The sequence below is a fragment of the Syngnathus acus genome, chromosome 3 (genome assembly GCF_901709675.1).
Source record: "Syngnathus acus chromosome 3, fSynAcu1.2, whole genome shotgun sequence".
NCBI lineage: Eukaryota > Metazoa > Chordata > Actinopteri > Syngnathiformes > Syngnathidae > Syngnathus > Syngnathus acus.
Window position 1 is genome coordinate 19,332,721 of NC_051089.1, and position 24,084 is coordinate 19,356,804.

At 40.4% G+C, this 24,084-nt stretch overlaps 2 protein-coding genes across 6 annotated transcripts in view; both read left to right on the top strand.

The window, feature by feature from the left end:
• Positions 1–1,321: 1,321 nt before the first annotated feature.
• Positions 1,322–12,335, top strand: spg21 (SPG21 abhydrolase domain containing, maspardin). 4 transcript variants are annotated; one of them, XR_005097431.1, is made up of 10 exons: positions 1,322–1,707; positions 4,470–4,532; positions 5,668–5,829; positions 6,122–6,202; positions 6,510–6,655; positions 10,617–10,725; positions 10,793–10,900; positions 10,986–11,126; positions 11,678–11,791; positions 12,005–12,335. XR_005097431.1 is itself a non-coding variant. In XM_037246690.1 (9 exons), the coding sequence occupies exons 1-9, from the start codon at positions 1,675–1,677 to the stop codon at positions 12,128–12,130; spliced, it is 969 nt and encodes a 322-aa protein (XP_037102585.1). In that variant the 5' UTR covers positions 1,322–1,674; the 3' UTR covers positions 12,131–12,335. The 4 variants fall into 4 exon arrangements, 2 of the variants coding, with proteins under 2 accessions (XP_037102585.1, XP_037102586.1); XR_005097432.1 differs by having other exon boundaries at positions 11,683–11,791; XM_037246690.1 differs by lacking the exon at positions 11,678–11,791.
• A 5,043-nt stretch (positions 12,336–17,378) lies between these two features.
• The window catches only part of efl1 (elongation factor like GTPase 1), a 73,037-nt gene continuing 66,331 nt past the window's right edge, over positions 17,379–24,084 (top strand). For both annotated transcript variants that reach the window (XM_037246644.1, XM_037246645.1), the window contains exons 1-3: positions 17,379–17,622; positions 17,717–17,815; positions 18,178–18,245. In XM_037246644.1, coding sequence (XP_037102539.1) covers positions 17,725–17,815; positions 18,178–18,245 — 159 coding nt within the window. In that variant the 5' untranslated portion in view covers positions 17,379–17,622; positions 17,717–17,724. The remainder of the gene's footprint in view (positions 17,623–17,716; positions 17,816–18,177; positions 18,246–24,084) is intronic.

Genomic DNA, 24,084 nt, shown 5'->3' on the forward strand with positions numbered 1-24,084 from the left:
CCGCACCACCAGACTCACCAACAGCTTCGTACTCCAGGCTGTTAGGATCCTGAACTCTCTCCCCCCTTCTGCGTAGCGTCCTGTACTTTTACGCTATATTCTGACTGTCTGCTGTATGCACACTTGCTCCGTTTTGCTCCTCTTATTTATTTATTTATTGTGCTATTTGTTTATTTATTATTTATTCATCACTCTTATTATTCATTGTTTGTGCCTTCTTGTTTTTATTTTGTGTTGTTTGCTTGTATGTACGTATGTCGTGTACTATGTCTTGTCACCGTGGGATAGTGGAAACGTAATTTCGATTTCTTTGTGTGTCTTGGCATGTGAAGAGGTTGACAATAAAGCAGACTTTGACTTTGACTTTATTATATACAGAATAGGCTAAACAACAAACTGATGAATAGCTAAGTTTGAAACCGTAGACTAGTGAAATCTCTTCAAATATTTTTAGAAGATCAATGGTAACAAAAACTGCTAGCAATATCTGTATTTTTACAAGTGAAGACAATTTGTCATTTTTTATTTTTTTTTATTTTAAATTGATTGTTAATCAAAAGTATTTTTTCACTACTTTTTCTTCTGCTAAGTTATGTTGATTCTTCATATTTGTGCAAAATGATAGTGAGAGCTGAGGGATTTTCTACTTTAAAAATTCCCATTTTGAGGTGTACAAGCGTAAAGAGTTGTCTTGTAAAAGGTTTTGAACAAGACCCTCAATCTTTTTACAGTATTCTTTGTGTTTTAAAAGGTTGCAATTAAATTTCCAATAGCCCTTTTTCCTGTTGGGGTTCAATTGTGACATAAAGGAATCCATACCACAGTGAGTGAGGCAGGAAATATTTTACTTTTTGATTATTCATTGTGGTTGTTAACCAAAAATCTAACCGAGATTTAATGTTTGCATTTGTTTTAAACCAAGAAAATTATTTTTTTGTTTGGGTAATTGTCTCTCCAAGGGTCATGAAGGAGTAAGTCAAGTACTAAGCATCTATGTTTGCACATTTAATTTTGCCAGTTGATAAATGCAGAAGACATAAACATGCAACAAACATTGCAATAATACAGAGATTTTATTTTTATTTTTTTTAATATATTGTAAGATATTATTTATTTATTTTTTATTTTTCATTTGATATTTATTTTGATCTTACCTGGTATGTTTTTCTCTTAACTGCATAAGAGGACCAAATGCAAAATGTATGCTGTATTTGGAAAAGTGGAGGCCTTTTAAAGGCATGACAGACGATTTTTCCGACACCTTAGAAACCAGAGCCTATTTGTTCGTTTTTTAATACAGCACACGCGCAGGTCCCTCCTCTCCACCCTTCCCTGTTGTTTATAGGAAACGTCTTCGCACTCACTTGCACGAGCGCAATATTTCTCAAGCACGTCAAAAACAGGCTTTCTTTTGGGAGAATATAACGACGTATTTAACAGTCCCTCAGTGGTATGTGTGGAGGAATTTGATAAATATTACAAAACACAATTTAAATAAGATCATCCCCTCTAATCTGCTCACTAACAATTCAGTCCGATAAGTGGCGGTAATGCGGCAGGATCCTGGTTGTTAACCGCCATTCACCTCAAAGACGATGAAGAAAGTTGTTTGCGGAAGCGATGGTGAAATCTGGCAAACTCATGTCATGTGATGGCGCGAGCGACTAAACTGAGATGGAGGCATTAGCGAACACCCGCAACCAAACGGTAAACAAGCATAAGTATTTTCATACCCATGTAATTTGTTGCATGTCACAAGCGAATGGTTGGTTGAAAGGTTAACGCTGCAATACCGTAAGCTAGCCAATACATGACGTACACGAGTTGAGTATTTTTCGTATAACTCGCCAATTTATTTAGATAAAAAACGTTGTGCCAGTGAATAACTATATTATTGTTTAACGGGAACATACTTACAGCATGAATACAATTAACAAAAGAGAACACTTCATATTTACGGCATTTCATTAAATGCAAATAAAAAGTAAATAATAAATACACAATTGCAATAATGCCTTACTCCTCAGTTGTTTGCATTTTAGTAATTAAAGGTGGAGCTCGTCAAACTTTTTCACAGAGGATTGCATACAGAAAAACTAGTTTTTCCCCAGAGGGTTGCATGCAGAAATACATTAGGTCTTAGATCTTAGGACCACTCTGACATTCCTCACCTTTAGTTTATTAAACACAATAAAATCTGTCAGTACTAAAGATACGCTGATATGTTTATATTCATTAGATGGAAACCAAAATGTGTGTGCGTGCGTGCGTGCGCGCGCGTGCGTGCGTGCGTGCGTGCGTGTGTGTGTGTGTGTGTGTGTAGTGATCCCTCGTTTTTCGCCAGAGATGTGTTCCAGAACCACCCGCGAAAAACAGAAATCTGCAAATTAGAAACGATGTCAACTTATTTATGATATAGTTATTTGAATAACTGTTAACATGTTACGTCAGGCACGTTCTCATTTAGCCTGTTGTTGCCTATTCATGTCTGTTCTTGGTGTTGGATTTTGTCAAATAAAGTTCCCCCAAAAATGCGACTTGTACTCCGGTGCTACTTATATATTGTGGATGGATGGACGGACGGACGGACGGATGGATGGATGATAGACAGTTCCAGTTAATGCCAGATACAGAGTCCATGAAATTAAAACTATTAATAAACACAATGTGTGTAATTATTTTTGTTGAGTGTATAGTTTGTTGCGTGTTGTGAGCGATGTCCGATGTTGAGCCAGGAAAAACAACAATGTGGAGTTGGTTCTTTATTGGCAAGATCTTGGGTTGTTTAATGGCGGCCAGTACACATGGCCCGGCGGCACATGAAACAACAACTTCCTTCTCCAGGTCAGCTTGTTTTATACTGTCTGGAAAGGCGGGCAAATGTCACATGGCCATTTGGTATCTGTGTGCGTGTGTGTGTGTCTGTGTGTGTGTGTGTGCGTGTGTGTTTATACAGTTCTGTGTATTGTATTCGTGTTCTGATTGAGCAGTTCTGTTCATATAAACTAATGAAAAGAATTGCAAACATATAAACTAGGGATGCACCGAAATAAAAATTCTTGGCCGAAACCGAAAAATGAGGAAACCAAGGCCGAAAACCGAAACACCGAAAGAAATGATTGTCAGTTATTAGAACCACAGCATTTATGGCTACATGTGTACTAACCTCACTAAAATCAAGGCATTGCAATAAACCAGTTACAAAAGTATGAAAATATTTATTTAGCACTGACATTACAACAATGCACAATATAAATTAAAATTCAAAAATAAAATGAAATAAAAATAAAATGTTTAACTTGACCCCACTCATGTGTACATTAAATAATAATTTACAGGCTTATAACTGACTGGCCTGCTGAAAGACTGTAAAATTAAATATGTTCTCTTGGCAGAATCACTGGAGAACTTTCTTGCCTTTTCAAAAACGTCCGCCACAGACGGAGTGGGCGTGCTCGGTGTCAGTTTCCTTTTCTGTGTCGCCTTCTTCTCATATTCAGAATGGCGATCGGGATGTTTGGATTTCAGGTGATGAATTAAACCCGACGTGGAGAAACCTTTTGCAGATGCACCCCCTCTTGAAATTTCAGCATTGCATGTTTTGCAAATCGCTATCCGTGGGTCATTCTCTGAGATAGTGAAATCAGTCCACACCGCAGACATGCTGGCTCTTATCCCGTTTTCCCGCGTGCTGGCTGCGCTGTTTGTTCACGTCATCACAAGTTTCGGCCGTGTTGTTTCGGTGATTTAGGTCTTTCGGCCAAAAACCGAAAATGCACTTTTGGGTCATTTTCGGCCCTAATCCCTAATCCCTAATATAAACATTAAAATTTGATTGAAAATGAGATTGGCTAACCTAACAGAATATGTACACATTGCTGTTGCTCTCCAAGTTTTACAGTAAAGTACAACTGAGGTGTCATTAAATAACTTAAGTCCTTTAAGTTAAGCGTCCTGCTTAGGGATGGGAGAATCACTTGCGCTTACACGCATGCGATGCTACAACAGGGTGCATTCAGGGTACTTTCACGACAAGAACTTGTAAATGGGATGCGGCATTCTGCACATTAATTGTTTTTGTTCGATTATAACATTTTAAAAACAGAGACTTCAAACTGAAAGTATCAATTACATTTTTATAAATAGTCCAGCCCTACCATGACATTTCAGTTTCTCTTGCTGTAAAAGCGCAACTCAAATTGCGCAAATGTAACATTTTACGTAGAGTAGCTTTTTGGCTCTAGAATAGTCATTTTATTGGCTATGGAAGATTATTAAAGGCGTTTGAAATGCTCATTCCATGTTTTTTCAGACAATTCCACAAGACGGTGTCCACTTGTCATTAAGCTAATCATATTTGGTGATCACATAGAAAGATTTGCTTCAAAACAATAGTATCGTTCTCGATTTCCTTTTATTTTTGCAATTCATTGTTCTTAAGTTTTCCCATTTCTGAATGTGTTCAACAGATGGAAGAAATCAAAGATTCTCCAGACTATAACTGGTTCAGAAGCACAGTTCCTCTAAAAAGAGTACGTATACAGTGTGTTCCAAATTCTGAATGCATATATGATTTATTGACCAAACTGTAATTAGTGAGGTTGGTGGTGTTAAGACCCAGAAGCAGACACTGATGAAAACTTTGTTAAATAAGGAAACAAAGTAAGAAGCAAACTGAGAACTGGTCACGGCAGTGGCTGAGCAGGGAATGGAAGGGAGATGTTTCTCCAATGTCAGAGTTGCCTACGGGGTCGCAGTCATTGCATGTCGTCAGCAGGGGGCCCAGCGGCCCAACAACGCACGCACGCGCACACACTCACACGACACAGTTTAATTTGGCATTCTGTTTTTCTCTAGCTTCTTACACGACTCAATATTGTCTCGTTCGTTCCCATCCTAGTTACTCACACTCTTACTACTTATGTTCGCTCCTGCTTTCCTACCAGAATGCTTCTTCACGCGAATGTTCAGTCTGCATACACATGACACATAGTACGTACAGAGCTGCCAGTCGCAAACAAGCGGTCATATTACTCGCAATAACTCCACAAAGGTTTCAGTTTAAAATGAATTACTTTAACCAGGGTCCCACTTTACATTGTAAACAAGGGTAAAATCGAAGCCATTTTCCCATGTTTTTGCAATGTTGCACAAAATATCATCCAGCGTCCATCAATGGCACCCTAAAGCTGAAGAGAGATTCTCTCTGGGCCAAACGGCTTTCTTATTTTGTCACGCAATTATGGCTGTCAGAAATTAATCATGTTGGAATCGGTTTTCCCATCTGAACTGAAAAAAATGTTTTAAGCTCAGTATCAAAAGTTGAAATATTTTCAATTTTATGGACTTGGTATCAACCCTGATACGGGAATACTACTGGCAATTATAAGGATAATGCTTTCAAAATGCTTTTCATGTAGAAGAGTATAAATACTTTTTCATCAGTATTCAGTCACACAAACTTTCCGCATTCATGGGTCATGTCCTCTGCTATACTGGTTCCTGGTATAATTGTACGTTTTCTTTCCTCAACAGTGATGATGCAAAATATTTTTTTGCGTTTATGTTAAGCATGTACATGTACATAGTACATTCAAACGTAATGTATGGTAGATTTTTTTGGGAATTATTTAAATTGTATACATGTTCTCATTTCCCCCTTTCTAGATTATTGTTGATGATGATGACAGCAAAGTGTGGTCCTTGTATGATGCAGGCCCGAAGAGCATCAGGTGCCCTATCATGTTCCTTCCGCCTGTCAGTGGAACTGCAGAAGTGTTCTTCCAACAGATGTTGGCTTTGACAGGCTGGGGCTACAGAGTAATATCTGTGAGTTCAACAGATATTGGCGTGGAACAGACCTGGAAAAGCACAGCGCTTACTTACGCTCTAGGCGCATGTTGGGAGTGCAGTTTTTTTTTTCTTTCACTCGTCAGTGGGTGCACATATCAATACTCTGCTTGAACTGGAATGATTCCTGGAATGACAGACAGCTGGTTCTTTCTTAGTCATATCAATAATAATAATAATTGTAGCCTGTTCTTTTGATTGCCCATGTTCAGATTGCCCCTGTACTGTTTGTTTATTTCTGAAGACGGTACTAGTATATTGTTTGTTTCAGCTTCAGTATCCAGTGTACTGGGATCTCATGGAGTTCTGTGATGGATTTAGGAAGCTTCTCGATCACTTGCAGTTAGATAAAGTAAGAATTTTTTTTTTTACACTTATGTTTTGCCTGTTATGTATTTCATCTCTCAACGTGTATATTGTCATTAACCCTTTTCACATTTACAGATTTGTGAACTTCGTTTTCTATTTTTCCATTATTGTTTCTTTGAAATACCTGCATACACATCAGTTGTCACATTGAACACCCAAGTAAATTGCTATAAGTAGCCACTTTAGAAAGCACTGATTTTGAAATAAATACTGTTTGTTTGTTTTCCCACCCACGTGTGCACCTGTCCTTTTAGTCTTTCTAATGATTTTCCTGTCTTGCCATGTTCAAGGTTCATCTTTTTGGTGCATCCTTGGGTGGCTTCCTGGCCCAGAAGTTTGCAGAGTTCACTTGCAAGTCCCCCAGGGTGCACTCTTTGATACTGTGTAATTCATTCAGTGATACCTCCATCTTTAACCAGACATGGACAGCGAACAGGTTTTCCCTATTTTTTTATTATTAATAATATAACGTGAGTAAGGGCGTACTCACACTCGGCAGTCCGTGCATTGTCTGAGGCCACATGACATTTAAAGTTGGCCTGTGAGAGTGCTCAAAATGAGAACACCTACCAAGCCATGACCGGCATGATTGCACTTGCTTGTGCAATGTGGATGTGTCATACAATTGCAGTATTGTTTTATTGCAGTATTGCAGATTATTAATTATATCTGCATAATATACAATATATAATGACTAGCACTGTTACACTGGGGCACATGCTTGTGCAAAGCATATATTCTATAAGTGCAACCTCTCGTCTGCCAGTTAATCATGATCACTGCCACACTGCACAATAAAAAAACAACACAACAATTCTATCGTCAAAACAAGTCCACAGCAGTCTCAGGCTACATTCACACTGCTGGGCTTGATGCCCATTTATGACCTTTTTATATATCGTATTTTCCGCACCACAAGGCACACCTAAAAGCCTTTAATTTTCTCAAAAAACGAAGGTGCACCTTTTAATAAGGTGCGCCTTTTGTGTGGACCGAATTCCAAAATTTGTAATGTTTTTTTGTATGGCTTCCGTAATATACAGGCATAATATATAGACCCGATGAACCAATCAGAGGACATTACTTTTTACGTAGATTGGGGGGAAAAAACAATCGGAGGGCTGTACGTAAACGTAGAGTACGTACCTCCACTGCCATTGATAAATAAATACTATCATTTGTGTAAAGCAAACAGCATTAGGACCCTCTTAGATGGCATAGACATGAGAGACAAGAGACATGCTTACAAGGCACAATTACAGCTTTCTGGAAAGCCAGAAAGACAATGACGAGAGGGAACTTGTCATGTTTAATGGCGAAATTGCCCAACTCTTTAATTTGGATACAGAAGATGAGGATTATGATGGATTTGCGTATTAATATTGATTAACAATGTGAGTACCGTAATTCTCGGACTATAAGTCGCGTTTTTTTTCATAGTTTGGGTGGGGGGGCGACTTATACTCAGGAGCGACTTGTGTTTTTTTCCAACAATTTTCAAAAAAAAAAAAAAAATATGAAACCGCGATAAACGAACCGCAATGTAGCAAGGGATTACTGTAATTTGAATTTCAAGTGACGTCAGCAGCGCGACGTCGCGGTCAGCAGCGCGACGTCAGCAGCGCGACGTCAGCAGCGCGACGTCAGCAGCGCGACGTCAGCAGCGCGACGCGGCGTTGTTTACATAAAGGACAAAGATTGACTCGACGGAGCTCTCTTTCACTTCCGTGGATTGAAGTCGGGGGCCGGCGCTCGGCCGGGTGGCTGTCCAGGGACGGTGGATGGGGCTCGGACAATGCTTTTACGCACGCCCGGTCCTACTCTACCGAGCTGTCTTTCACCTCCGTGGATGGAAGTCGAGGGCCGGCGCTCTGCCGGGTGGCTGTCCGGGGACGGTGGATGGGGCTCGGTCATGGCTTTTACGCACGCCCGGTCCTATTCTATGGAGCTCTCTTCCATTTCCGTGGCTGGAAGTCCACGCCGCCACACGCCTGGAAGTTTGTTTTGTTAAATAAAGAGCCGTTTACCAAACCCACGTCTTTCCTTGAACTTTGTTAACGCTACAATATAGTAGATCTGTGGAATAACGACGAGGCTGACGTCAGGGCGCACGCACGCGCGGCGTTGTTGACAAAGGACGAGGAATTTGATCGATGGATTTAATGATTTAGAGTGCACAGATGGTTTGATAACATTATTGCTTATATAATAGTTATTTGATCGTTATATCGTTATATGGGCCTGTGGAATATTTTGAAGTGCAAGAGCCGTCAGCGGCGCGCACGCATTGTTGACAAAGGACGATTGATGGATTTAATGAATTGGAGTGACACAGATGGTTTTATTAACGTGTTATTTATGTAATAGTTTTTTGAATAACTCTGAATTTTACGTCAGGGCCGTTCTCAGCTCTTAGTTTGTGTTTATGTCACGTTAGCATATCTATCGTTTAGCCTGTTGTTGCTCGTTCATGACTGTTCTTGGTGTTGGATTTTGTCGAATAAATTGCCCCCCAAAATGCGACTTATACTCCGGAGCGACTTATTTATGGTTTTTTTTCACTTTTTTGGGCATTTTATGGCTGATGCGACTTATACTCCGGTGCGACTTATAGTCCGAAAATTACGGTACAATACAGTGCATGATTAAATAGTAGAATAATGTACAACGGAACTGTCTTGCTCCTGTGACGTTTATTTTTACCATAAGTCATGGCATGCATGCGCCTTATAATGCGGTGGGTCATATGTATGTATTAAATACAGAAAAGCCCCGTAATTTAGTCTGTGCCTTTTACCCTTAAGCGCCTTTTAACCTGAAGCGCCTTGTGGTGGGGAAGATAGTAATCATTCACTTTACAACAGGGATCTCAAACTCCAGTCCTCGGGGGCCGCACTCCTACATGTTTTCCAAGTTTCCCTCATTAAACACACCTGATTCAAATGATCAGTTCATTCTCACGTTCTGCAGGAGCCTGATAATTGAATCAGGTGTGTTTAACGAGGGAAATTTGGAAAACACGTAGGGATGCGGCCCCCGAGGACTGGAGTTTGACACCCCTGCAGTTTACAAAGACAACTGCTGCTTCTAATGTGAATGCAACACATCAATGATGTGCCTGTACACAAAGCACAACATCCAGTGATGTGCACCAAAAAAAGACCTCAGGTGGTGTTGTGTTTACGGAAATAAATGTTGGTTAATATTTAATATTTGATCATCTTATATCTCCAGACTAAAGAGGTAGGTGAAGGTGTTCATCATCTTATCTCAAGTATTATCACAATTTACTTTTCATTTCTTTCAAAATTGCCTGTTTTCAAGTAAATGGATTAACAATGAAGAAACTAGAAATAACGTCAACATTTTATTAACGTAATAAATAAATAAATAAATAAAATTAGATTGAATAAGATGACACGTGTCAAGGCAGACAAACCACCTTTGTTACTAATCAGCCAGTAACAAGGGCACAGGTGGGAGACTGATTAGCGCGCGCAGTTTACGGTAGTTTTTTTGTGACTTTGTGAGTTTTAGTGACGCCCTAAAGAATGTTTCTGAAGGTCGGTTTAACTTTAAAATGTTCAAAAAGTGTTTGAAAATACAATAAAGTGTTTAAAAATATAATTATAAAAGTCTTGTGCGGATATCGTAAAAAATTTACTCCACATCGCGGATTTTCTCCTATCTAGGAACTAATTATCAGTGATAAACGAGGGATCACAGTATCTGGCCAATATATGAAATAAGAACAATGTAGAAATATCAAATTAAGTGATTAATCCACAAATAATCAATGATCACTTTAATCGACCACTATTTTTATAATTGAGTAATAGTTGAGTCTTTTTTTTTTGTAACCTAAAATTATACATATCCTCTACTTTCAGCCTCAACTGTATTCTCTGATTTTAGTAGTTTTATCATGTTTTGATTTCAACCAAAATAATCCATTTGCACATGAGCTTTTACTTTGGAAAACAATGTCTAAATGTGTACCTGAATCAGTTTAAAAAGGGCTATCCTTCACGCATGATATTCCTCTAATATTGTTTTGTTGTTGTTCAAATGAAATTTAAGCTATTTTCTCTTAGCTGAATGACCAGAGTGTCTCAGGGAGCGGGACAGCGTGCTCTGCAGCACAGACAGAACGGGAGCAGCATGACAGAATTGGCGCACAGCAATGATACTGCCTGAGAGCCACCTTGCCTCCTAGAAATAAACAGAATGCAACATATAATAAAGTGGTGGCGCATTTAAATAGGCAAAAGTTAGGCAGGCTGCTTAAATGTGATTGGTGGACAGGAGTGGGAGGGGAACTCTAAGCCAAGTCAGGCGTGGATCAAATAGCTTGGTGTGAGTATGCACTAAAACAAATTAATGTTATCTTTGCTCAGTTTTTGGTTGATGCCAGCTTTCATGTTGAAGAAGATTGTTCTCGGGAATTTTGCTAAAGGACCAGTCGACCCAGAAATGGCCGGTGCGATTGACTTCATGGTTGATAGGGTAAGAAAATTATGCTCATATTGTGTTCCTTCATGAAAGTGAGTAATGTGTAATTTCTGTGTTGTAGCTGGAGAGCCTAAACCAGAGAGAGCTGGCATCCAGGTTAACGCTAAACTGTCAGAACTCTTATGTGGAGCCACATAAAATAAAGGAGGTTGCTGTGACTATTATAGATGTAAGTGGGAATGCGTGTGAATATGAATATAGTATTCATTCATACAGCAGCTCTGATAAGTCATGGTGTTTATTTTCACACTTAGGTTTTTGATCAGAGTGCACTCTCTTTAGAAGCAAAGGAAGAGATGTATAAATTGTTTCCAAATGCCAAACGAGCTCATCTCAAAACTGGTGGAAACTTCCCGTACCTTTGCCGAAGTGCTGATGTAAACCTCTACATACAGGTATGGCAGTGCAAAATGAAGCCTTGCAAACAGTTGCTTGTTAATTTGTCGTGGCTGCTCGTTATATGGAAACCCAACTTTAATGTGGGTGTCATTTTAAGACAACAACCCCCCAGTGCGGCAGACAAAATCTGCAAATCAGTGAAGTCAAACAAATTATAACCACGGCCTTCAACAAACTTACTGCTGCTCTCAAAGCAAAAAATTTAATTGTGAAACCCGACACTTTCAGGGGAAAATGACTAATGGCTCTTCTGCTGAATTTGTCAGTTTGTTCACTTGAAAAGGAATTAGAAATTAACCATCTCGAACATAAAAGTTGTAAAATGTGAATTTTGCTTAAAGCAAATGTCTGATACCCAAACAAAACCTAAGTTTGTAGCAAACCTTGTCCTGCACAGTTAGTTGGTCCACCAGGTTTATTGTACAGCTCAGGAGGTATCTTGTCACACCTCTTTTATAAAAAATTGTCTACATCATTCTGGGTTTTTGGCTTCTCCTTGGAAATACAAAGATTCAGCTGATGAAATCATGTTTTTTATTGGGTTGAGGTTAGGAGACTGACCGGGCCACTCCATAACTTGAATGTGCTTCCTCATCTATTGCCCTAGATGTTTCTTTGGTCACATTTCTAGAAATGAATAAGGAGATTGACATTGCACTAGGTGAGAAGGATGTTTATGTAGTCGTGAACAAGATTTTCCCACCAATTATATACCAAGCCCACAATACCCACTTCATATCCAGTAAATTAATGAAGGCATGGCAAATTGACAGTGGGTGGGAAATGCACGTATTCCACTGAAACCTCATAGCTTTTTTGTTCTGTATCATAATTTTGATTATAACCGTAGTGCCGCTTATTCCTTGATGTTTAGATTCATTTGCATCAGTTCCATGGAACACGGTATGCTGCCATTGACCCGGGTATGGTGAGTGTTGAGGAACTGGAGGTCCAGGAGTGCCACCTGAAAACATGCCAAGAATCTGACGAAGACCAATGACAAGCATTTTGGAGCGCTGCAAAAATTTAACTGAACCTTTTTGATTAAAAATGAAATTGATCATAAAACATTTTGTCTATGTATATTGTCAGTCATCTAGTTCAGGGGTCCCCAACCCCCAGGCCGTGGACTGGTACCGGTCCGTGGATCATTTGGTACCAGGCTGCACAAGAAAGAATAAATTACTTGCATTATTTCCATTGTATTTACCTGAGTCTGAACAATCTTTTATTTTGGAAAATGGACCGGATTCTCTTCTACACCTCAGTGACGTGAACATTACTCATGTTGTGTTTTTGACGTGATGTTATGAGGACGCTGCAAGTAAACTTGCATAGGAATACACAGTGGATTCACGTTTATTATTATATTATACTGTGGTGTTCGCATAAAGTATTCCCCCATGGAACTAAGGCTTGAAGCGTGTGTTGCGAACGTAGTGTTTACGTGGTAACGCATTTCCGTTGTTCTTCTTATACCTCGTTTTACGTGTATGTTCAGTCAAGTATTTTGCGATACACCTCCTGCGTCTCATTTCCTTCAGCATCCTTTTACCCGGACATGTCCTACTTTTGAGCCCTAAACAATATGTCCGGGGGGAATTTCAAAACCGTCCGGGATTTTGTTGGACTGCCTCAAACATACCGTATTGGCCCGAATATTAGACGAAATTGTTTTGCATTGAAATGAGACTGAAAAAGTGGGGGTCGTCTTACATTCAGGGTCTAGACCAGGGGTGGGCAAACTTTATGACTTGCGGGCCAAATTGGGTTCTAAATTTTGACCGGGGGGCCGAACCAGGAGCAGGTGGATGTAGTGTTTGTGTGAAGTAATAGAAATGACATGTAAAGGTCATTGCATAAAAGGTTTTTACTTTTAGTAGATACTAAAGCATGGATATTAAAAAAGCTTTTTGAAAACAAATGCATTTATTAACAGCATTAAAAAAATATTTCACCCAAAAACTACTATCAGTGATTTTTATTAAATACGACACTGTTATGATGAATAACATTTTCCATCACTTCAGCGCCTGCAGGTCAGATTTATGAAATATGTTTATCTAATGAGGCGAAATCACATCCAACGGCAAACATTCTGACCAAATACATCATCTTGAAGAATCAGTGAAAGAATACATCTAAATAAAGTAATAAAGAAATCAATAGTATTGTTGGTTTCCCTTTTTTGCTAGTACATCATAGTCTGGAGTAAAATTTGTTGTGGTAATTCTTAGGATAGAGCCGAGGTGTCGGTCCGTTAACCTAGATCTGTGACGGGCTTTGTTGACGTTCATGTGGCTGAACGTCTTCTCACACACGTAGGTCGAGCCAAATTGTCCACTCTTTTTTAACATTCGGCACTCACTGTCCACCTTTCTTTTCTTCGGGCCACTCATTTTAATGGAAGGATTCCAGGGGAAGGTTTGTGGGTGGCATTAGCGTCAAACTGTATCTGAAAACTCAGCGCGCGAATTACGAGAATATTGACGTCACAGCCTACACTCGAAATTCGGCACTGATAGATGAAATTACTACGTACTACTGAGTACGCACACGCACTTGTGAGTGTGCACCGAGCTTTCTGACACGGCTCCCGGGAGTAAATGCGCGGGCGGGCGCTTCCCCATCTACTGGGGAAACATAGTAATTGCAGGGAAAATGACCCCAAAAAAATTAATAATACAATTTATTCAGGTTTGCCGGGCCGGATTAAACGGCCCCGTGGGCCGGATGTGGCCCGCGGGCCGTAGTTTGTCCATGTCTGGTCTAGACATTATACCCATTCACTTGTGCGCAGTGGTAGGTTAAAGGTTGCTGGTATCGACTGAGTATGTTGCTGTGATCGTGTGCGTCTTTGACACAAAGTGAGTTTATACATTTCATTGTTACTACTGTCCACTGTTGTGCCGTTTGTCCGATCGCGGTTTGCTTCGTGTGCGCGCCGTTTGATTGACAGCTCCGGCACGCTCCTCTAAGTTTCCCTCACGTTGTACGCGTAGCCGTTACTCAGCGGCACGGCGACTAACGGTCGCCAGCAAACTTATTTTGTTGTCTCGATGACTTATATTTGGTGTGTTGCCGAGAGTATTCCATTTATGGTTATTTCGTATAGCGGAACCGTTACGCGCAGTTAGTTATGTAATGTGTGCCGTCTACTAGTGTTGTGACGTCAGAAGTTGAGCGTTGACTTACGTGCTGTATTTCTGTCTGTTGCAGAACCACACACGCACACACACATCACACATACACACACACCCCCCACACACCCTTCACACGCTTCATACAATAATCACACACACAAGAATCACATTCACACACCCAAAGACTCACCCATGTACACTACACTCACCTGCTCTCACATCCTTACGACTAAACATATGCCTATACCCTTTTGCCAGTTTGCCTGTATGCCCCTATGAGCCACAGTGCCTGTTACTTTGTTGCCAATAATTCAGTAAAGCAATCAAAACTGAACCACGTCTTCCCTCCTGTGTTCTGACCGACACCCGGGGGCAAAAAGAGCATAACCACCCGAGCCAACCCCCTATACCAGGGGTCGGCAACCCATGGCTCCGGAGCCACATGTGGCTCTTTCATCCTTCTGTTGTGGCTCCCTGTGACTTTGGAAAATAATGAGTATTTTATAAAAATTAAATTTTATTTTAGTTTGTTCATTTTAAAATATAATTGTGAATTTGAAGATTATGGTAAACTTGTAACATTAAAATTAAACGTTTTTAATATTTTTACCGCCCAAAATATGCATCACATCCGCCGATGTGCGACATTCGAATTCCTGGCGTCCCTCACGTCTGGCAGCCGGCGTTTTTCCAGCACACTACCAGCGTGATAACTATATATTAAGTGAAGTAGTCGTTTTTTTTTAATTCAGGAGGACAAGTGGCTGCACACTCCAGTACACGCAATGGGACAGAAGCAGACTGCGCATTTTTTTGGTTTGCATTGTTCGTTCAGTGCTGGTGGATAATATTTGGATAAGTTTGGATTTTTATCTCATAAATAAGAGGACAGGTGACTGCAGGCTGTTTGCATTTTTTGTTCAGTGGGTTGGGTAAGTTTGGATTTTTATTTCTTAAATACGAGGACTCAAATAGACACCGGGTATTTTATTTGAAATTAAGCATCAACCAAGTGTAAAATGCTTTTTGTTACATGCAGAAATAAAATTCTGTGTTCTCTGCAGCAGTTGGTTGATTTCATTTTCATAAATGCAATAGTTTTTTTGTACATAGCATAATATATACATGCATAATATATATAATGATGTCAAAATGGGTTGTGGCTCCGGGTGCTTTCTTTTCATTGGGGGGCGGTCCCAAATGGCTCTTTGAGTAGAAAAGGTTGCCGACCACTGCCCTATACAGTCCTCAGGCTCCCCAACAATAGCGGGAGCAGTTTGCATTATTTTATTGCAATGTTTTTCCTTATTCAGATTTGTTTCAAGACAGTTACAGTTAGACTTCACTTTGATTGGGGCTTGTCACAATTACCCCAAAGTTACTATTTTTAGAACAGCGAACTGCGCATGCGCCACAGTCGGACAAACACAAGAGCCGGTTAGCTTGCAGGACCTCACCTGAGTGAGAGCGCTATCACACAATAAAGTTTACCTATCGACTAAAACGGCTATCTTTCAGCTGACTTTAATGTCTCTGCATGTCAGACAATGTTTAAATTGTTCCACACTATGAGTGTCGATTAATTATCAGGAAAGTCAGCAACACGAGGTTACCTTGCAGGACCTTACTGGAGTGAGAGAGTTATCGCAAAATAAAGCTTACCTTTCGACCAAAACGGGTTTCTTCCCGCTGACTTTGAGGCCTCTGCGTGTCAGCCAACGTTTGAGTAGTTCGACACTGTTTGGCAATAAAACCACGCCACTGGTACGTTGTCCTCCACCAAAATGATGCGTGCAACTGTAGTTGCACGGTCAGTCGGACACGATGTTTGTCCGACTGACCGAACATGACATCATTTGAGATAAACTTTATTTATACATTTCAAAAAACAGAAGCTATTCATTTACAAATGTGATTGCACTTTAGTTTACATATTTAAATGTTCAGATATACAGACGTGATAGACAGTTTTTGCATGATTTGAATGAGGCAAATCAACATGCTTTTTCTCTCGAATATATTGTTATAATCATTTGTTTCAGATGTAATAATTTTCTGTATAAAAATTAAATTTGGTGTTCAAAACGTCTTTTTTCAAACTTGAGTCTTGAAAAAGAGGGGGTCGTCTTATAATCAGGGTCGTCTTATATTCGGGCCAATACGGTAATACATGGACAGTACATTGTCACTAAAATTGCCACTCCGTATGATTTCACTCAATTCCAGGTTTTTCTGTATCGTTCGCAAACAAGGCACGCCCTTATCCTCAAATCTAGTCACTTTGCCACGAAGTAGGGTGGGCTGGCCAGTCTCCACCGAGTGTGTACAAGCAATGCCAAAATGAAAATGCACGTTCACGGAGGGGTTGAATTTTTGATTCAATTCCTGTGCTTTCGCCAGGGTCGTGATCCTTATGCTTGACATGCAAGGCAGGCTCTTACGTGTCTGTGGCAAATAAAGGTGTGCCCCGCAAGAGGAGGACTGAAGAGACCTTTTTTTTTATCTTCAAATGCTGCACCGATGGCTGTATTTCTTTTTTTGATTTGTGTACCACTATAAAACTCAAAAAAAGTCAGTGTACACGTGTGTTTTTGTTAGTGTAAATATGTTTTTGCTATTGTATATATGTTGTTTTGTGTTATTCGGGCCAATGAATGCAATTGCTATACAGGCATCATGTCATTTGTGTCATAACATGACACAAATGACCCCCCCTTAAAAAGAAAAAAGGACCCCCCCTCCAAAAAAAGGTGTCCTTTTTTTCAAAACGCCAAATCTGGTCACCCTAACATATATACAATAACAAAAACATTTACACTAACAAAAACATTTGTACACTGACATTTATTAGTTTTATAGTAGTGCTGTAGTATATTTTCACTCTGGCCCTGTTCCTGTATGTTTCCCCTCATAAGGCTGGGGTCATGTACCAGATCAAGCACGGACCTATTTGCGCGGGATAGTGAGGTTTAGTTTCAGTTACCGACGACAGAATATAGAACGGCCAGTTGTTCGTGACCAGAAAAGAACGAGAAGGTGACCATATAGTGGCCGCAGAAGGAACAAGGGAGCTGGGGACCAACCCGCAGCGTTTACTCTGCCGAAAATGCGACAGAAGAAGAAGAGGAATGACGTCATTCTGGACTTCTTTCGCCCGGAAAAGATGGACACGCATGTGAATTAGACTACCGTATCGTCATATTCTTCAGCTGATTTAATGCACGTTGCTCCGTGCCATTCGGTGTTTTGTACCATCAGAAGCTTCAGAAGGCTTGTTTCTCTCTTATCCACTCGGCTCACGAGCAGTCTTGAGTTTACAACGCCTGCTTTTTACAGCGTACTTGCTCAGGTTTGTTTGTGCTACATTGACAGCCTTGATTGTCATAAACGAACTCAAATGTGTTGCAAGGCCTGACATTATTGTGTGTTATATAATTTTTTAGGGTTCGCAATGGGTCCTACCACTCTGGATAGAATCATTGAACTGCAGAAAAATCCAGCCTGTATTAGAAATCTTTGCATATTGGCACATGTTGACCACGGTGAGTTTATTCTTAGGATTTTCTACACAGTCTACTTTAGGGTTTGTATACAAGTGCTATAACTGAATCTAACATAAAGGTTCAACCTAAAATATAGAGTAGACATCTTCAGAAAATACAGTTGTCAATAGATTACACCTTTCATTCCGTTTAAAATAACATTCGGTATAGTGGAACCACTTCCTGTGTAATCAAACACCTTCTCCTAGACAAGTTCTTGATATAATCTGAAATAGTGGTTTGATAAAGAAAAATACATTATCCTCCCCATGATGGTTGTTGTGGTTTTAAAAGGTTTAAATACAACATCCTCATTTATTTAAGACATTTGTTGACTGTTTGTTTCCCCCCCCACCCCCCAGGTAAAACTACTCTTGCGGATTGCTTAGTGGCAAGCAATGGTATCATATCAAGCCGCCAGGCAGGGAAGGTAAGTTTTTTTCTGTATATGTCCAGTAAAAATATAAATGTCCTCACTCCCTTATCAAAAAGCCACAGTTTAATTTTGTCAAATCCGCACTTATCGACCGTAAGTGACCCGACCCTCCGTTTAAAGGGTTAAAAACTCTCCTTGTTCCCTTTGATGGGGAGACGAGAGTTTTCAGGTCGGGGCGGGGAAAGATTCGTCCGAGTCTAAGATATCAATTCGGAAAGAATTAATTTATTCTGTTTAGGACGCCAATCCCTTTAAAGTCACCCTGAAACCGGTGCAGAGTACCACTTGAGGCCCGGAATCAAGACGACTGCTCCCTTTTTACAGTGGCTCCTTCCCCTTTTTTGATTTGTAGCTCTTATCACCGCTCGGATAAATGTATCCGTCTTTGGTAAGACCAAAGGGATTCGTTGATTTCCTAGAGCGCACTTGCCCTAGCTGAGCTCAAGATAACTACTTCGAACCAGGTTTGACAATTCCTGATGTTAAGAATTAAAGCTGTCTTCACTTTAAGCAAATTTGGCCATGTACCGTAAATTCCGGACTATAAGCCGCACCGGACTATAAGCCGCACCAGCTAAAATTGGGGGACATTTTAATTTTTTTCTTATATAAGCCGCACCGGACTATAAACCGCACGTGCACACGCGTTTTTTACAAAGAAAGACCGTTCACAGAAAGCCTTTTTAAAGTTTTAATAACATACTTTAACATGTCTTTCTAAACATTGCCTGTGACGCAGCAGTAGTACCGCAGCAACACGGAAGTGTGCACGCGAGTTATTAACAAAGAAAGACTGGACACAGAAAGCTTTTTTAAAGTTTTAATAACATACCTTAACATTTCTTTCCAAACACTGCCCGTGACGCGGCAGTAATACCGCAGCAACACGGAAGTAACACAAGACTAATAGGGCTGGATTAAAAAAAACATACCCGGTAAAAGTCACTGAGACGCGGCGGTAACACAGCAGCAACACGGTAGTACAGCACCAACAGGGCTCGTTAAAAAACATACCAGTAAAAGTAAAAAAAGAGCTTCATCGTCTTCATCTTCCTCCTGTGCACTGAAACCATCGAAGTCTTCCTCCTCAGCGTCCGATTGGAATAGCGTTAGATATCCTTCGCCTCACACTTTCTCAGTCTCTTTCGTCGTCGCTTTTATGCATTTCTTCGAGTGTGATGAGGGTCTGTTCATGCTAATTTTATTCATGCACGAAGCGCTAAATTACATTAAACTAGCGAGCGACACGTATAGCTCCAGAGTAGACGGGACCACGAAATAAAGAAAAGGGTGAAGCAAAACAATGTCATCAACATCGACTGCCTTTAGCTTAAAAGCGGCATCATATGCATTTCTTTTGTCCCCCATAATGACGGTTTGTGTATAAAAGCTTCCTTTCAGTAATGTCAGTCTTGATCTCGTTCTGTCTCTTTGTGTGAATTATACGGCACTATTCCCCTGGCGGATGGACATGCGATCAACACACCACTTTTCTCCCCAGTGACCGTGTCCATATATCCCTCCGTCCAGCAAAGCGGGATGCCGTAGTGTATAAAAGTGATCGTCATCACAAAAATCACGGAAATAATCATATATAAGCCCCCCATAATGATGGTTTGTGTATAAAAGCAGGTGTCCACGTTGTAACATGAGATATTTACACAGAAAGATGATACACAGAAAGATTTTTTTTACAGTAATTTTTAATTACCATAAATACATGCATTTTTCCAAAAAGTGCACGGCAGTAACACAGCAGCAACACATCTGGTTAAAAAAATAACCAGCCTACCAGAAAAGTCATTGATCGCTTACTGTAAATAAATGTCTTTTTCCAAAAAGTGCCTGTAACACGGGAACAACACGGCAATAACAGCAGCAACACGACAGTACAACGGCAGTAACACCGCTGGTTAAAAAAATAACCAGCCTACCAGAAAAGTCATTGATCACTTACTGTAAATAAATGTATTTTTCCAAAAAGTGCCTGTAACACGGCAACAACACGGCAATAACAGCAGCAACACGACAGTACAACGGCAGTAACACCGCTGGTTAAAAAAATAACCAGCCTTCCAGAAAAGTCATTGATCGCTATCTTCATCTTCCTCCTGTGCACTAAAACCACTGAAGTCGTCTTCTTCAGTGTCGGACTTGAACAGGCTCAGGATGACTTCGTCAGACACTTTCACACCGTCTCTCTTTTTCGTTGTCGCTCTCACTGTCACTTTCGTCTCGAGGCGAAGTTGTGCTCGCGCCGTTCTCTTCATCACGCAGCAGTCCAGCCTTTCGAAACCCGTTGGTGATCGTGGATTTTTTCACACTGCCCCACGCGGTCAGGATCCACTGGCAGACTTGAGCAAAAGTTGCTCTTCGCATGCGGCCAGTTTTGGTGAATGATTTCTCCCGCTGTTCATCCACGCCTCCCACTCAACTCGGAGTGCCACTTTAAATGCACGATTCACACTGATGTCGAGTGGCTGCAAATACTTTGTTGTGCCCCCAGGAATCACAGCTGGAATTGAGTTTGTCCTGGCAGCTTTCACAGAATCTGTGATATGGGCCCTCATGCTGTCCAAAACGAGCAGTGTTTTTTTTCTGTGAAAAAATCCTCCTGGTCGCTTGCCGTAGCACTCCGCCAGCCATTCCTTCATTAGGCTTTCCATCATCCACCCTTTCGTGTTTACTTTCACGACGATGCCTTTCGGGAGGTTTTCTTTTGGCATAGTCATCCGCTTAAAAATCACCATTGGTGGAAGCTTTTGTCCGGATGCTGTGCAGCTCAGAACACAAGTGAAATGCGTTCTCTCATGGCCAGTTGTTTTCAGCGTGACGGAGGATTCACCTTTCCTGTTTACAGTCCTAGTGAGAGGCAAGTCAAACGTCAAAGGCACTTCATCTATATTTATGATCTCGTCTGGTCCGATGGAATTCTCAGCTATCTTTGTTTGTGTGAATTTGTGGAAGTTTGTAACTTTTTCCTCGTAGTCGGGAGGGAGTTGCTGACACTCAGTCGTCCGTGCCCTGATTGACAGGCCCTTTCGTCTCATAAATCTGACACACCACGATGGTCCACCTGTAAAATCTTCAATCTTCTTTTCGGTGGCGATTGTTTTGGCTTTCAGTCGGATCTGCACGGTGGAAACACCTCGGCCGTCTGCTCTCTGTGTGTTCACCCATTCTTGAAGAATGTTTTCAACTTCGGGCCATCTGCTTTTATTACCTCTGAAAGCTTTTGTCGTCTTTTTGCATTGTGTCAGTTCTTCACGCTGCCGTCTCCAACGTCTCACCATCGATTCATTGATGCCAAGCTTACGTGCCGCAGTTCTATTTCCCTCTTTGACAGCCAAATCGATTGCTTTTAACTTAAAAGCTGCATCAAATGAATTTCTTCGTGTTTTCTCCATGATGAGGGTGTGTGCGTGAACCGCGAAATGTTCAAAACACAAACTAGCACGTCTTCTTCGGCGCATTATCTCTTCTTCGTCTGTCTCGCTCTTGCTTCCTGCTAGAGCGCCCCCTGGAGGCCGTAAAAATCCATAGATACGCCGCGCCGCCATTTAAGCCTCGGGGTTCAAAGTAACCTTCTGAATAAAATGCATTAAAAGTTCACGTTCATTACAACTTGTTTTTGGTGAGCAAAATGTCAGAAGAATTGAATTTAAATGCTGATTGATTGGGTTTTAATACAATGCAGATGGTCCAAACAGCGCCACTGCTTTGTGTAATCTCTGAGTCACATGGCAGAGTAAGAGAAAGGGTTTAGAGCCCTTTGACGCAGGTCACCTAACGTGCATTCCTACTAAAGCTCATAATAGTCACAAGCAACACAGCCAGAATAAGCAGCAGCCATAGTAGTGTTTCAAAATAGTATTTTTGTTGTTGTTTTTTTCTTCAAGATACCGCAGTGTATAAAAGTGATCAAGTCATCACAAAAATCACGAAAAAAATCCTTATATTTATATATATAAGCCGCACCTGACTATAAGCCGCAGGGTTCAAAATTTTGGAAAAAAGTCGCGGCTTATAGTCCGGAATTTACGGTAAACCAGATCTGGGCAAAGTGCAGCCCAGGGGCCACATCCTAAGCCACTGATTGGCTATCACAGTGACCATGAAGTCAAAGTAAAATGTAAACTATGTTGTGCTTTTATTTTGAAAATTTTGCTTTTATCGTATGAGCATGTGGATGCTGATATGAGCCACGTAGCAAGCACGAGCTACAACTTGTGTATGAATTGTTGACTGCAGTGAGCCTAATGTTTGCAACATTCTTATTTATTGCACAGCCAGTTTCACATTCTGTACTTTTTGGGTTTATTGTAAGGCTTCACCACTGTATCATTATAAATCACTCTCAATACTATTATAATTTCCATTTTTGAATTCTAGAAAATAGCAAAATTGAAAATCCACATTTTTATTGAAGTCTGCTTGATAAATGAATTTCAAAGAAGGGGCGGGCGGCGGGTAGCTGATTAACGCAGCGTACCAAGGAATGTGTTGAGCCACTGCAACATACTTCAAGGGTCAAATTTAAAAAAGTTTGTGCATTGACATGGCCGATATTAAGACATGACCGATATTAAGAGGGTGACCGATATGAGCTGCCGATATTTTTGGTCAGTTGTTTGGACCAAAATCTTAAAGGTTTTGTGCTTTATTTGCATGTTGAAATATCACTCTAATAATAAGTGGGTGCACAACATTTCTGAACTTAGCATTTATTGAACAGACAAATCAATGAATTGAGTATTAAGTATGAAATGTATAAAACATGTAATATAAAAGTCAATCGTTTACATAAAATATTTTTTTCAAGTTTGTTTGTGCATAAGTGTAAACTATATATGTTAATAAAATAAATACTTTATGAATAAATATTTATTAAACAATAAAAATAAATGCAAAAAAAATTACTGTATTTTTCGGACTAAAAGTCGCTCCGGAATATACGTCGCATTAGCCATAAAATGCACAATAAAGTGAAAAAAAACATAAGTCGCTCTGGAGTATGAGTCGCCTTTTGGGGGAAATTTATTCGACAAAATCCAACACCAAGAACAGACATGAACGAGCAACAACAGGCTAAACGATAGGTAGCTAACGTGACATAAACACAAACGAAGAGCTGAGAACGACCCTGACGTAACATTCAGAGTTATTCAAATAACTATTACATAAATAACACGTTTATCAAACTATCTGTGTCACTCCAATTCATTAAATCCATCGATCGTCCTTTATGGAAACGATGCCGCGTATGCGCCGCGCCGGTGACGTCTAAATATTCTAAATATTCCACAGACCCATATAACGAGATATAAAGTATATATAGAATAACTATCACATAAACAACAATATTATCAAACCATCTGTGTCACTCCAAATCATTAAATCCATCGATCAAATTCCTCGTCCTTTGTCAATAACGCCGCGCGAGCGCAGCTGACGTCAGCCTCGTCGTTATTCCACAGATCTAGTATATAACAATATTTCAAAGTACCAGGAAAGATGTGGGTTTGGTAAACGGCTCTTTATTTAACAAAATAAGAGTTCAACGAGCCAACAACTACTGAACTGTAACGATAAAAACATATACAAGTTGCTACACGAAATAAAATATATTAAAGATAAAGATTAAAGTCCCAATGATTGTCACACACACACCTGGGTGTGGTGAAATTTGCATTTAACCCATCCCCGTGTGATTTTAATCCATCCCCTGGGGGAGAGGGGAGCAGTGAGCAGCAGCAGTGCCGCGCTCGGGAATCAGTTGCTGATCTAACCCCCCAATTCCAACCCTTAATGCTGAGTGCCAAGCAGGGAGGCA

What these genes read in the sequence shown, in the direction of transcription:
- spg21 (XM_037246690.1), top strand. Translation starts at nt 1,675, where the DNA reads ATGGAGGCATTAGCGAACACCCGCAACCAAACG. An exon ending in GCACAGTTCCTCTAAAAAGA is followed by an intron (nt 4,533 to 5,667) that starts GTACGTATACAG and finishes CCCCCTTTCTAG; the next exon opens with ATTATTGTTGATGATGATGA. An exon ending in TTGACTTCATGGTTGATAGG is followed by an intron (nt 10,726 to 10,792) that starts GTAAGAAAATTA and finishes TCTGTGTTGTAG; the next exon opens with CTGGAGAGCCTAAACCAGAG.